Source organism: Cottoperca gobio, chromosome 9 (assembly GCF_900634415.1).
Source record: "Cottoperca gobio chromosome 9, fCotGob3.1, whole genome shotgun sequence".
NCBI lineage: Eukaryota > Metazoa > Chordata > Actinopteri > Perciformes > Bovichtidae > Cottoperca > Cottoperca gobio.
Window position 1 is genome coordinate 15,682,133 of NC_041363.1, and position 12,196 is coordinate 15,694,328.

The following is a 12,196-nucleotide window of genomic DNA, read 5'->3' on the forward strand; positions in this document are numbered from 1 at the left end:
ATACATCTCATGACATACAGTATGTGACTCAAAGAATCCAGGTGTTTAACAAGTCTCTGTGCTGCCTTGAGTACAACCAACATGTTATTTAAGCTAATTAGTTTTCATGTTCTTTAATGAATAAGATAAGGTTTTTTTCAGCGCACTAATAGGGCTTTCAGTAAGATCATTACACCAAAAAATCTCTATCCTCGCCTTTTGCATTTGTTTCCTCTTCCTCAAAAAATAATCTCCAAAACCATCTGTTCTGGGAGTAAAATTACATGTCGCCCAGCTCTCTCTTTCAGTCATTTAAACCTGTCTTCAGAGCTCCTATAAAAAAAGAAAAGAAAATCACACAGGAAGCAAAAGCTGGGAGGAAAAAGCAGAACACTCAAATGTAAGAGGCTTGTGGACATCTCAAATGCACTCAGAGAGGCCATTAATAAAAATAATTAGCACAGGAGATGGGCGGAAAAAAACGGGGGCCGGCTTGGCTGATGTAAAATCTCATTTCTGTTATTTAATTTATCAGAGACTGAATCAGGAAATCCACCAATCATTTTGTTAGAGCACAGAGCTCCTGCAACAGGCATCTCTATTCTGGAAGTACACACACACACACACACACACGCACACACACACACATAAATACACACAGATCCCAGCATCAGCCAGAAGGGGCCTGAGGGGTCATTAGTGAAGGAAGAAGATCAGATATCACCAATTCATCTTGGTCAAAATAATTAGAGAGACACACAGAGAGAGGGGGATGTATAGGGGGGTGCGTGTGTGCATTGCTGGTTTAATGTACTATTGTGATCTTGGAGTCATTAATCAAACACCAGTGGACACACGCCCACATAACGTTTCCCACACGCACTGGAGGTTCAGGTTCAGAGAGGTCAAGGTGATTATTGTCACTGTAATTTAGAGAAGTCAGCAGCAAACTGCAGTATGTGTTGGCGGGTGATCATTTAAGTCTATGCATTGTGGTAACACACGTGACATATTCACATCTTTGTTGGAGAAACCTCTGACAACTAGTGCCTAGCGTTTAACTTTTTCCATATCCATTGTCACTACTTGGGGAAAAAAGATGAGGGGTAATCAAGCCCCATCAGAAAAGTAGCCAACAATCGGAGCTGTAAGTGTTGGAGTTTCTAACTGTCTAACAATCCCTTCAGACAAATATAATGATATGGCTTGTGGATACATCTGAATTGGTCAACATTAGAAAAAGTGGATATAGCTTTCCAAGATGTCGCCGATTTACTTTGACAGTAATTGACTGCTCACACATGCCACGGCCAATTTTCCGGTTTCAACTACAGTTCTTCTCTGGGCGAGCTGGTTGAAAGCCTGCACATTAGAGACTTCTTCTGGCCAATGCAACTGACTTCCCAGTTTGGAGACAATTAAACAATTACCTAACTAAACAAGCAAAAAAAAAAGGACAGCGAGAGAGAGAGAGACAGAGAGTGCGTAACAAATGCAAAACAACTGCAACAGGTCTCAATGAATATGAACTCATGTGTTCAAACCCACATCTTACATCTGCCCCAGTATGAAAAGGAAATATAACAGCATCACAAGAGTCAAGTTCATCTGTACATCCCGACATCACATACAATGTCTCAATGGGCTTCACAGGCCCACAGAAAAAACCCAGCTCCCGAGCCAGCCTAAGCTCTCTAAGCTCTCAAGAAAACACCAAGGGACTAACAAGCAGAAGGCTTGTTTGTCTCTTATCTCAGAAGTCCCTTTGTGCAATTTTCAGCAGGCTTATCATCCAGACAACAGCAAGTTAAAAAACAAACAACTGAAGCAATATTATCTAACACAAAAAGCTTAACTATCAAAAGCACAGGCTACTTACTTACTTCAACTCAAAAGAAAAAGAAACTCACCTTAAGTAGCTGACTTAAGACAACTCCAACAAGCTTGTTATCTCGTAGTCCCATTTTTAATTTTGAATAAGCGATTCATTCAGATGGTGATTAACACAATATATAAAGAAGACAAAACAGGCACAAACCTTAGCTATTAAAAGTAAGTATTATGGAACTTATCTGAATCAAAAGTCAAATTAAACATACCAGCAATCAAACTCATGCAAACACGTTTCATCGCAGTTAGATGTTTGTTTTGAACACAGTTTGATGAGTTGCAAAGGTGATCAGTAAAATAAGTGGCCAAAATAACTTCAGATTGTTATATATTGTGTATCTTTTAGACACCTTAAAGCAGTAGTTGACTACACAGCTGGTAGCTTTCATTTGTGGAACCCCCAGGGTACACACACACACACACACACACACACACACACACACACACAAACCGGCTTTGAAACAACTAAACAGACAAACACTGCCACACAAGGAATCAAATAATTCAAGCAAGCAGTGTTAGTCAGCATTGAAACTCCTGATGTTTCAGTACTGAAATATTCTAACTGTGCATTGTACTGTAGCTGATACAAGACTCAAATATTCTGCAAAACATATGGCAGAGTGGAATCAAGCAGGAGGCAGTGCAAACACAATGAAGGGGGGAGAGGATGCTAGAGGGATAAAAAGGCTGCCTGTCTGTAGGCTGCGAAGGGAAACAGCATGTATGTCTCGTGTCAGACAACACAAATACATTAAATCCACAAACTCAAGCAAACGCATAGAAATCCTGCCAGGAGCAGTCATCGCATACGTCTCACACTGTGCTCTGAAACAATGCTCCTCCTGAAGTCGCAATGTGTAACTTCCCGCACATGAATACACAAAAAGGCAGCAACCTGTCTGTTTGAAGAAGCCCGAGTGTTGCCGCTGACATTTCTTCCTTAAATTAGACTGTGAAATGAACATCCATGAACTGCACTAAAGAGATCCAGAGACCATTACTTTATTCTGTGTGAAACTTTCAATAATATTTTTACTGTTTGCAGGTCTCATAAGGGGGCGGGTTGTAAAGTCAAATGAGTCCTGAATCATGCTTGAGACTGTGGGTAATAATGGTTATGATAATAACGTTGGCGGTTGACTGCAACAAAGGGACAGTGATTGAAAGTATCCTACCGTGGTCTGTGATTTTACAAGACACGAGATAGAGCTCCTTCAGACTTCTTCCCTCCTTGGCGATGATTTCCACACATCTACAGAGAGAAGCAGAGACAGAACAAATGTTTAAAGGGTCACCTGAGGCACTTATGTTCTGTATATTGCATTTCATTTTAACTTGAAGGCAATTTTGACGTGCCTCTAAAACATTGAAATGCATGCACACATACAGCAGCTTTATTTGTCTTGAACTCCCTCTGTTACACACACACACACACACACACACACACACACACACACACGATTGCACCACAGTAAAGGTTAAACAGCTGTAGGGTTATATTCTGTCTCTGCTTCTTTTAACACATACATACATTAATAATTAAACACCTGATCTGATTAGAGAAGCAACACTAACACAACGTGAGTGTATGTGCGTTTTTGTGCATGCGAGTGTGAGTGTGCGCACAGACGCTTATATATAGCTCACTTCAAAGACAGATATCTGCTTTCAGCCCAACGCCTGAGCCCAAAGGACCTACAGAATGTGTGCGTGCGTGCTCGTGGAGGGGCCCCGAGAGGAAGATCAGAGTCTCTGTATCAAATGATTCTCTTTAAATGCCTCTAATGAGAAGAGTGTGTGCAACAACTAGATTTTGATCAACGCATTTGACCTATTAACCTTCAGGATAAAATGTTTTGATCTCCATGCTGGTGTTCTATCATGAATATTTATCTCTCACACACACACACACACACACAAAATTGCATACTGTTCTTCCACGCAATATGACTGACAGCTGGGTGTGATTCTGAAATGCATTGCTCATATCTACTCGCTGTACACTGGCTTATCTGAGCGTAGGCCAAGTGTGATGCGGACGGACTTGTTGAGAGAATTTGAGCTTCCCTTGCTTTTTTTTTTTTTAATGCCACATCCTCACTATCTAGCAAACAGGAGTGGAAATAGGATGCAGATCAACAGGGAATACAATACAGAGAAATTTCCTTTCAGAACAAAGCATTAGTTGAAAGCTCACGTCTTTTTGCTCCAGTATTCATTTAAGAGACACAATTCACGGATGTCACTTGATGTGTGACATATCACACCATAGGATCAAGGAGGAAAAGGTGCCAGGGAAAGAAAAGTTAAAATGTGTGTCATATTTCTAAAAATCCTTATTTCTGAGTGGAGCTAAAGCTGTTAAAATGTGCACTGGCCTATCTGCTTTAGTTCACTGGGCTGCATCTTCATATTTCACCTTTTTCTATTACATTTGTGTTGTGGCTGCCCTGCGAGCCTCTCCATGTTATCAGGTTGTTTTTTTTTGCCTGCCTTTTCATTGTCCTCCCACCTATCCCTGTTTATTTTTCTCACTTTTTTCCCTGCCTCTAACTCCATCCCGCCCTTCTCCCTTTTTCTATCTTCTACTCTTTTTCTATCACTGTGGCCCACTCTGAGAAGTGGATAAGAAAAACTATTATATAGAAAAATACCTGTTGCAATTGGTCATCCCTGACTCAACCTTGTGCTGTGGCCAGCCTTAGATTAGATTCAGTTAAGCCAGCAGGATCACAATATCATGCCGTGTGTCTTGGGGCTGTGGCATTAGAGCTGCTAATGAATGAATGCACTGGGAGGGGTTGGTGGAGAAACAGATAAAAAAGAAAGTAGCAATTCAGGGATGCAGCCACGAAGGCCGAGGCGGAGTGCATCCTCTGGGAGCTTGTTACACTGTGCCCGGGTCCCCAGTGTCAGGGCAAAAAGAAATTAGATCAGACATCAATGAATGACGCAGGGAGGGAGGGAGGAGAGATGGAAAGAGAGTACAGCAGGAAACAGAGTGAGTAGAAATCTCTATACAGTAGCTAGAGGTTGAATGGAGACAGATAGGGTACATCATGGGAGACTGAGGGGAAACAAGGGAGAGAAAGAAGAAGGAGTAAGAGGCCATTAATTAGGCCGGAGTAAACTGAAATGAGAGGACTGAGAAGACGTCAGAGGAGACGAGGGAGGCCGGAGCGGAGGTGTGGGATGTGATGGCTAAGGCATGGATCACGCCACATGAAAGGCCTTCAAGAAGCAACAAGCCTCCACCCACCTCCACTCAAACCCCACAAGGCTCAGCTGACATGAATTAGTGATTTGCGCTCTTTCAATAATGTATAGAAGCCTGTGACAAAAGCCAGTTGGACACGATGTGCATACTGAACATTTAGATAGAGGCGATGATACAGGAGATAACGTTGTAAGGAGGACATTAGGATGCAGAGAGGAGAGCGAGTCAACAGAGTGGCAAGGTGGTTGAGCTGGAGAAGCTGCTGGTGGACTGAGCAGTGGAAGGCAGGATGAAGAGAAGAATGAGGAAATAAATGACACTTTTAAGAGACTTTGTAGAAAGAACAAAAACCTTTTATCAAAGATGAAGGATGAAAATGAATAGGGTGGGACGATGATACAGGATTAGGAAGAGAGGATCGGAGCCGGAACTAAGGAAGTGAAAAGGTAGAAGATCGTGCTGATGATGGAGATTCAATGTGAGATGCAGGAACAGAAATAAGGTGGAAAAAGAAATACGGTAGAGTGGAAGATGTTTCAGCAGAGATTCAGGTAGCGTAGAGAGGCTAAGTGGACGAGGAGAGGAGGCAGATGGCAAAAATGAGGAAGTGGAGGGGAAGGTTGATTACGATGATTTTGAACAATAACAGAAAAATGTGCACGAAGACGAGGAGGAAATGATGATGACGAGTGAACAAGACCAGAAAGTCAAGCAAGTTGTCTCTGCTACCACAGAGGGCAAAAGACGCTCGTATAAATATTATAGATGTATGAAAAAAAAAAGTCCAGAGAAACACAGTTACTTGCTAATATACAGCTCAAGGCCACTTTTTCCATTAAAATTACAATAAACAGTCGCCATGACTGAATTAAGGGACTGCATGTTTAAGCGATTAGTGTAACCGGCAGGCAGGAGGCAGAAAGAGAACCATGAGGGGTCAACGTGTGTTTGGCTCACTGTCACCACGCTGTCGGCACAAACAGCTAGGAGGTACACAATACAACTGTCACTCCTGTCTCTATCTCATTCTTACCATCTCATACAAACAAATATAAACTTTGCTTTAGTTTTTTTGGCATGTCCATTTGGGGGAATTTCTCCTCCTTAAAAGCCATACACACATTTTCTATCCCAATTGAATTACACAACAGAACCTTGAGGACTTTGCTTAACCCTAAAACATATTTTAGATTTAATTTTGTTTTCTTTGGCAGCCAGTTGACGCTGCCTGCCAAAGAATTTAGCCTTTGTTCGACTCCACTCTGAAGAATAAGTGACTAAGTGATAGTAAGAGAGAAGGTCCTAACTGATGTTACGCATCTTCAAATTGAAAAAGAGAAAAGGTTTTTACTTCAGTTCCTGATACAGGAAGTAACACTTTAAAGAGGTGCAGCAATATATTTCATAACACCAGGAGAAAGAAAACTACATTGACTTGTGTTGCTGATACATAATTGCTCTTCCCTTGGAGTTTTTAAGAAGAAAACTCAATTATGTTACTTAGAAACCATGGTAACTACATCAGCGCTAATTGATCTTGTGATTAACGAAAGCATTTTCCAGGTTCTTTACATGCAAATGAGGCCCGATGGTACGACGAGCTAAGTAGTGCAGATCACGGCAGAAATGCCACTGACTGAGGAGCCTCGGTGTTTTTTTAAACATCCATTTATTTATTTCCCCCAGAATTAAATTTGCACTCGGACCATATTTACCCAACCTCTGCTTCATACAGTGTATTAGCTTACTGAAAAGGATTTTAGGTTACTACTCATTCCTTACAAATTGCCAGTAAAATGAACATAGGTCATCTTATTAAAATGTTATTTATGTGCACTGAATAGCATCATTGCAACAGGGTTTTTTTTATAACACAGTGAAGCTCTTGAATAATAAAAGGGAAACGGTAGAGCAGTATTATCAGAGGGATTAAATCATATCTGGACTACACTGAAGGTTAGGAAAATGGACTTTTGCAGCCGTGACCAATGTTTGAAAGAAAAACAAGAGGATTAACACTTAGAAAACCATCGACTGACCCGCAGAATACTGCTTCTATCTGCGATCTATATACTGTGCTCAAAGCTGCATTACAGGACAACTGCCCTTTGACTTTACGTTGTCTTCATGTGTGTGTGTTTTGTTGTACAACCAGAGGTCAAACCTTGACAAAGACGAGTGATCATCCCTTAATCCCAGCTCACTGTTTGATCAACCGTAATCTCTTCTACGAGCTTGTTGCCATGATCATACTTTAAGATTTATACGGTGCACTGTATGCTAAAAACTTATTATTTTGTTAATTCGTATTTTATGACATCCTGTTCATGTACCAATGCAAACTCCAGCGTAATGGTTGGTGTTGGTGTACATTATTGTGCAGTCTTTCTACTCCAGCTCCTTATCGTAATGCATTAATGTACATCGACTCCAACACATGTCCACTGGTTTAAAATGTGTCGTATTTTTGTCAATGTCTGGAAATGACTGGAAATGGTCTACAGTGAGGCTCAACTAGAAGATGTGGGAGACGAAAGGAAGGACAAAGGGAGTGAGGGAAAACCCAGTGTTTGTGAGTGCGTGTCATTACGCAGAGTGTGTTGTTTGTGGTTGTGGTAATGTGTGCATGTGTCTCTCGGAGGTGAAGCTAATCTTCCTTTATGCAGCACAGCCAGAGGTATCCAAACAGACAGGCAGCAAGAGGAACAATAGTGACAATACTTGAGAGAAACAGAGGTCCATATTTATCACAAAGACTGCAGACAGTCTTCCAGCCAAACAACATGTGTAGCGCTTCTCTTTAGCTAGCCGATCACAATGGAGCAGGAACAAAGAGGCTGCTGGGAGAATGGCTGTAGGTAGGTACACTAGCACGGTGCTGACCAACACAAGGCCTCGTCTCATCCCGCTCCTCTCAGGGCCCACAATTACACGGTTGTCCAGCCACACAAAAGGAGCAGGGAAATAGAAATGGATGATTTTTCGAGAGAAGAGGACAAAAAATAAAGAAAAGAAAGTAAGCATGAAATGTGTAAAGAAAAGCGGTTGAAGGTCTAGGGAGAGGTTGAAAACATAAAAGAAGGGGAAGGAGGAGGCAACGGTGGTGGTGACAGACGAGACTTCAGACTTCCACGGCTGTCTTTAGACTTAATGAAATGGAAGGGCGGAGCAGCGAAGAGGAGGAGACCAAGGCAAGACGGGGGTTTATACTTCTGAGGAGAACGCTCTTGCAAAATGATTCTTGCTGTAAATTTTCTTTATACCACCCATAAATCTATACACAAGTGTAAGGAAGCATGGTTCTGCTTCCTCAGACAATGTGCAACACAGAGTTTCTGGAATCCTCTGGACAAAAAAAACTTTAAGACTTGTTTTCATTGGGCGAATATAAATGGATATAAAAATATCCAATACCTCAAAAGAGCCCTTCAGTAAGCAAATACTTTAGCAACAATCTTAAAATGGAGCAATACAAGTTTTATTGAATGAGACGGAACAAATTCATTGCTTTTGAAATCGCTGACCCTCTGAAAATATGTGTGGACTATTGTTAAGTTGCTGATTTCGGGAACAATTAAAATTGTGTTTTCAACGAAATGTCACCGAAGTGATCGTTCAGTATCATCTTTTATTTTCTTCCCTCGGAGCAGCCGTTTGCTCTTAAATTACAGTAAGTAATTATAGAACAAATTCAACAGAAGTAAAAAAAAAATCTAGTCTATTTTGGTAATTTTGCATTTGTCATTATTTCCTATATATATATATATATATATATATATATATATATATATATAATCTAAAAATGAAAAATCTAAATACTTGTTGTTTTATATACATTATGCTTCAACATCCACGTCATTCGTTGTCTTTGGCATCTATTTCAAGATGGGTTTGACTTCAAACTTTTCAAATAAAATTATGAAAAATGAGCAAATACATACTTACAATACTAACATTCATTAAAAAAAGCTCCCACTGTCTATCGCAGCAGCTTGACTCTAACTGTGACAAAGAGTTCACAGACACTTCCCATATTTGTTTATGGTTATGTTGTTACGATAAAATGACAATAGTATAAATCCAGCAGCCAAAGCTATAAGTTACACTTTATATCCCTATCTGTTTGAGTGTGTGTGTGTGTGTGTGTGTGTGTGTGTGTGTGTGTGACAGAGTGTGTGTGTGTGTGTGTGTGTGTGTGTGTGAGAGAGTGTGTGTGTTTAAGTTCCAGTCATCTGAATCAGGGTCTGCTTCAGCAATTAGGGCCTGGATGATTTCCCAGGCTAGCCTGCCGTACCCACCGCTCAAATGAGAATCACATTCCTATTGTGTTCCACCACCGTTAATCATGTTTTCAAACGACTCTGCAAAACGGCAGGGCATTCCAGCAGCTTGTCATCAGCCTGCTCAAAAATGTGCCGATGGGGTCATAACTGGAGCCATAAATGCCCCTCATCCTCGACTTTCCTGTCAAAGCTGTCTCTTTTTTTTTTGTTTGTCTGGGAAAGGAGAGGCAAGCCCCGAATGAGCACACTTTTCACGTTGACGCAGCCAACGGAAAGCGGAAACACCACGGCCCTTATATGTGCCTCTGTCTTCTCTCATCCTCAATAATGCTCGGGCTCTTCTTTAAATGCTCGAAGCATGTTTTTCCCCCCCGCTGTAAGCATACAGTAATTGCAGAGTAAAACACACATCCAGTACTCCACGAATGGCAAATGTTACAGAGACAGCAGGAGTTCTACTCAGAGAAAATGGCCATTCACCAGATCTAGAGGTTTACATTAAATGATATTGAGTTCATAAGACTTCTGAAGATATTTTGAGATACGTATACTGATGGCTGTTACAACATACAGCATCAGCCAGCGCTTTCGCCATCTCCGAAAAACAAGTGTCCCTCACAAACCATCTGATTTGTCCATCAAAAGCAAGGGGCAAAAGCCAACTAAGCACTTTGTGAGGTTAAGTGGCAGTTATTCACTTTAAGCTCATCCAAATGGACAGCCTGTTGCCTTGCCAACGCTGACGGGCCTCCGTGATGCACATGCACAAAGAGCATTTTAAAGCAGCTCCTCGGGTTGCCAGAGGAAAACAAACACGTGGATCTCTGATAGCTCTTCACTCTGCATCTGCGGCTCCTTCCTCTGTTGCACCTTAGCAGTTTCCCCCGAGGACATAAAAGTGAGATACTGACCTGCAAATGAACAACTGGGATCTGTAAAGCAATGCCATTCCACTATTTGCCTCCACGGTCAGCCGGCTGCAGCCATAACACAATAAATAACTCAGGAGAAGATGAGCACTCCCCCGTGGCAGATGGCGATAACACTTACAGCCTCAGGTCTGAGTTGACACAGTGGTGTGTGCGTGTGCGTGCGTGCGTGTGCGTGCGTGTGTGTGCGTGTGTGCGTGTGTGTATGAGTGCAGAAGAGAAAGTTGGTGGTGCTTTTCCCATGTGAGACAACCAGAGATGGTTGCCCATGATAGATGTCACTGTGGGGAATAAAAGACACAGTGGATTTCTTTGTGTCTCTCTTATTTCTGAAACACACATTCAGGTAGAGCAGTGAGAAAATGACTTAAAACTCCTCAGCCCACTGTATATGGATTGGATTAGGGCGTCCACAGTTTAAATGAAGCTTGTGTTTTTTTTGATTTTGCAGAAGACTCACAATTTACAGTACACAGATTTGGTTCGTACCCTATAAAACAAAGTAAATACAGTACTGGGATAAGTAAGCATTGGGATCACAAAAGATAACTTCTATTTTGGTTTCACTACAATATTGTCTTATTATAAAGTCACGTTCTCCTATAAATAAATAAAGACATTGAATTCTAATTTTTGTCAAATATTTTCAGATTATTTGGCATTTATCGTACCGCCCATAAAAGGTGACAATAAGTTTAAATTGTCAAATACCTTTTTTTTCACAATTCACACTTTGTTGATTCTAAAAAGCTACGAAAGCCGTTGTTTGTACTGGAAACTGTTTAAAACATCCACAATTTGCTGGCAGGTTTCTTAATTTTAAGAAAGTCTCTTCAGGACTCAATTGTTAACAGAAATTAATTGGATAAAAAAAACAACGATTTATGCATTTAGTTTTTGAGAGGCCTCCCTTTTCTTCGAAATCCTGTCCAAACAAAGTAGCAAACACTTTAGAATTTAATTGCGAATGTGATTTGCTGAAATACAACCGATAACTAGCAGCTAATAACAGAATCTTGTTTCAGACACTAAAGAAAACAGCCAGTGTGACTGTGATAAATTGAGTTGAGCGTGCCCCTCAGGGCTGCATATCGTAACTCTCCTGCTCCGTGTCCACATGCAGAGAGAGGTGAACTATCCAATGTTTACCAATAGACCTGACACAGTGGCACACGGTAACACACAGTGTACACCCTCCGCCTACTCAGCCATGGCTAATTGCTCTGCATTTTGATTACCGCCATCCATTTTAATGAGAGCTTACCAACGTGCACTCTCCTGCCCGCTTTCTCTGTCAAACAAACATGCAAACACCGGTTCACACATGTGTGTGCATGCCACTTGGATATGCACGCACACACACACACACACACACACACACACAACACACAACACACACACACAGGAAAGAGAGGAGAACAATACTATCTACCATGTTTGTCCCGGTGGCAGGAAATTGCAGGGTGTTCATTAGGCTAATGGTTATGAAGAGGAAGGGAGAAGGAGGATGAAGATGGAACTGGGGGAGGACAGGATGAGAGGGTGGGAGGCCACTGAATTATGCCACAACACATTCTGTACAATGGCCCAACAAGTCATATTGCAGCGTGTAATTTCCTTGCTGCCATGATAGAGAATGCATCAATTACATAGACTGGCTTTAATTACGCTGAATCTGCCTCATAAGTCGGCTCCTGTTGAGAACAAATGAGCTGTTGCGTTTCTGGTGCTGCTGCTCACTGTTCCTGCAGCTCGGCTGGATGGACTCGGCTTCATTAGGATCGCTGGTGTACCAGCACACACACTAGGATGACAAAGCCCAATCAATGGACTCACACTGTTCTAAAGACTCAGGGAGAGCAGAAACGATAGATACCGAGCTGGACAGGGTTGCT

General features: G+C 41.6%; 1 protein-coding gene across 1 annotated transcript in view; it reads right to left on the reverse strand.

Annotated features, from left to right (window-relative positions):
• fbxl17 (F-box and leucine-rich repeat protein 17) overlaps positions 1 to 12,196 on the reverse strand; it is a 201,253-nt gene that overhangs the window by 59,045 nt on the left and 130,012 nt on the right. Inside the window, 1 exon segment of the mRNA XM_029440323.1 lies at positions 3,048 to 3,124. Within this exon segment, the coding sequence (XP_029296183.1) occupies positions 3,048 to 3,124 (77 nt within the window).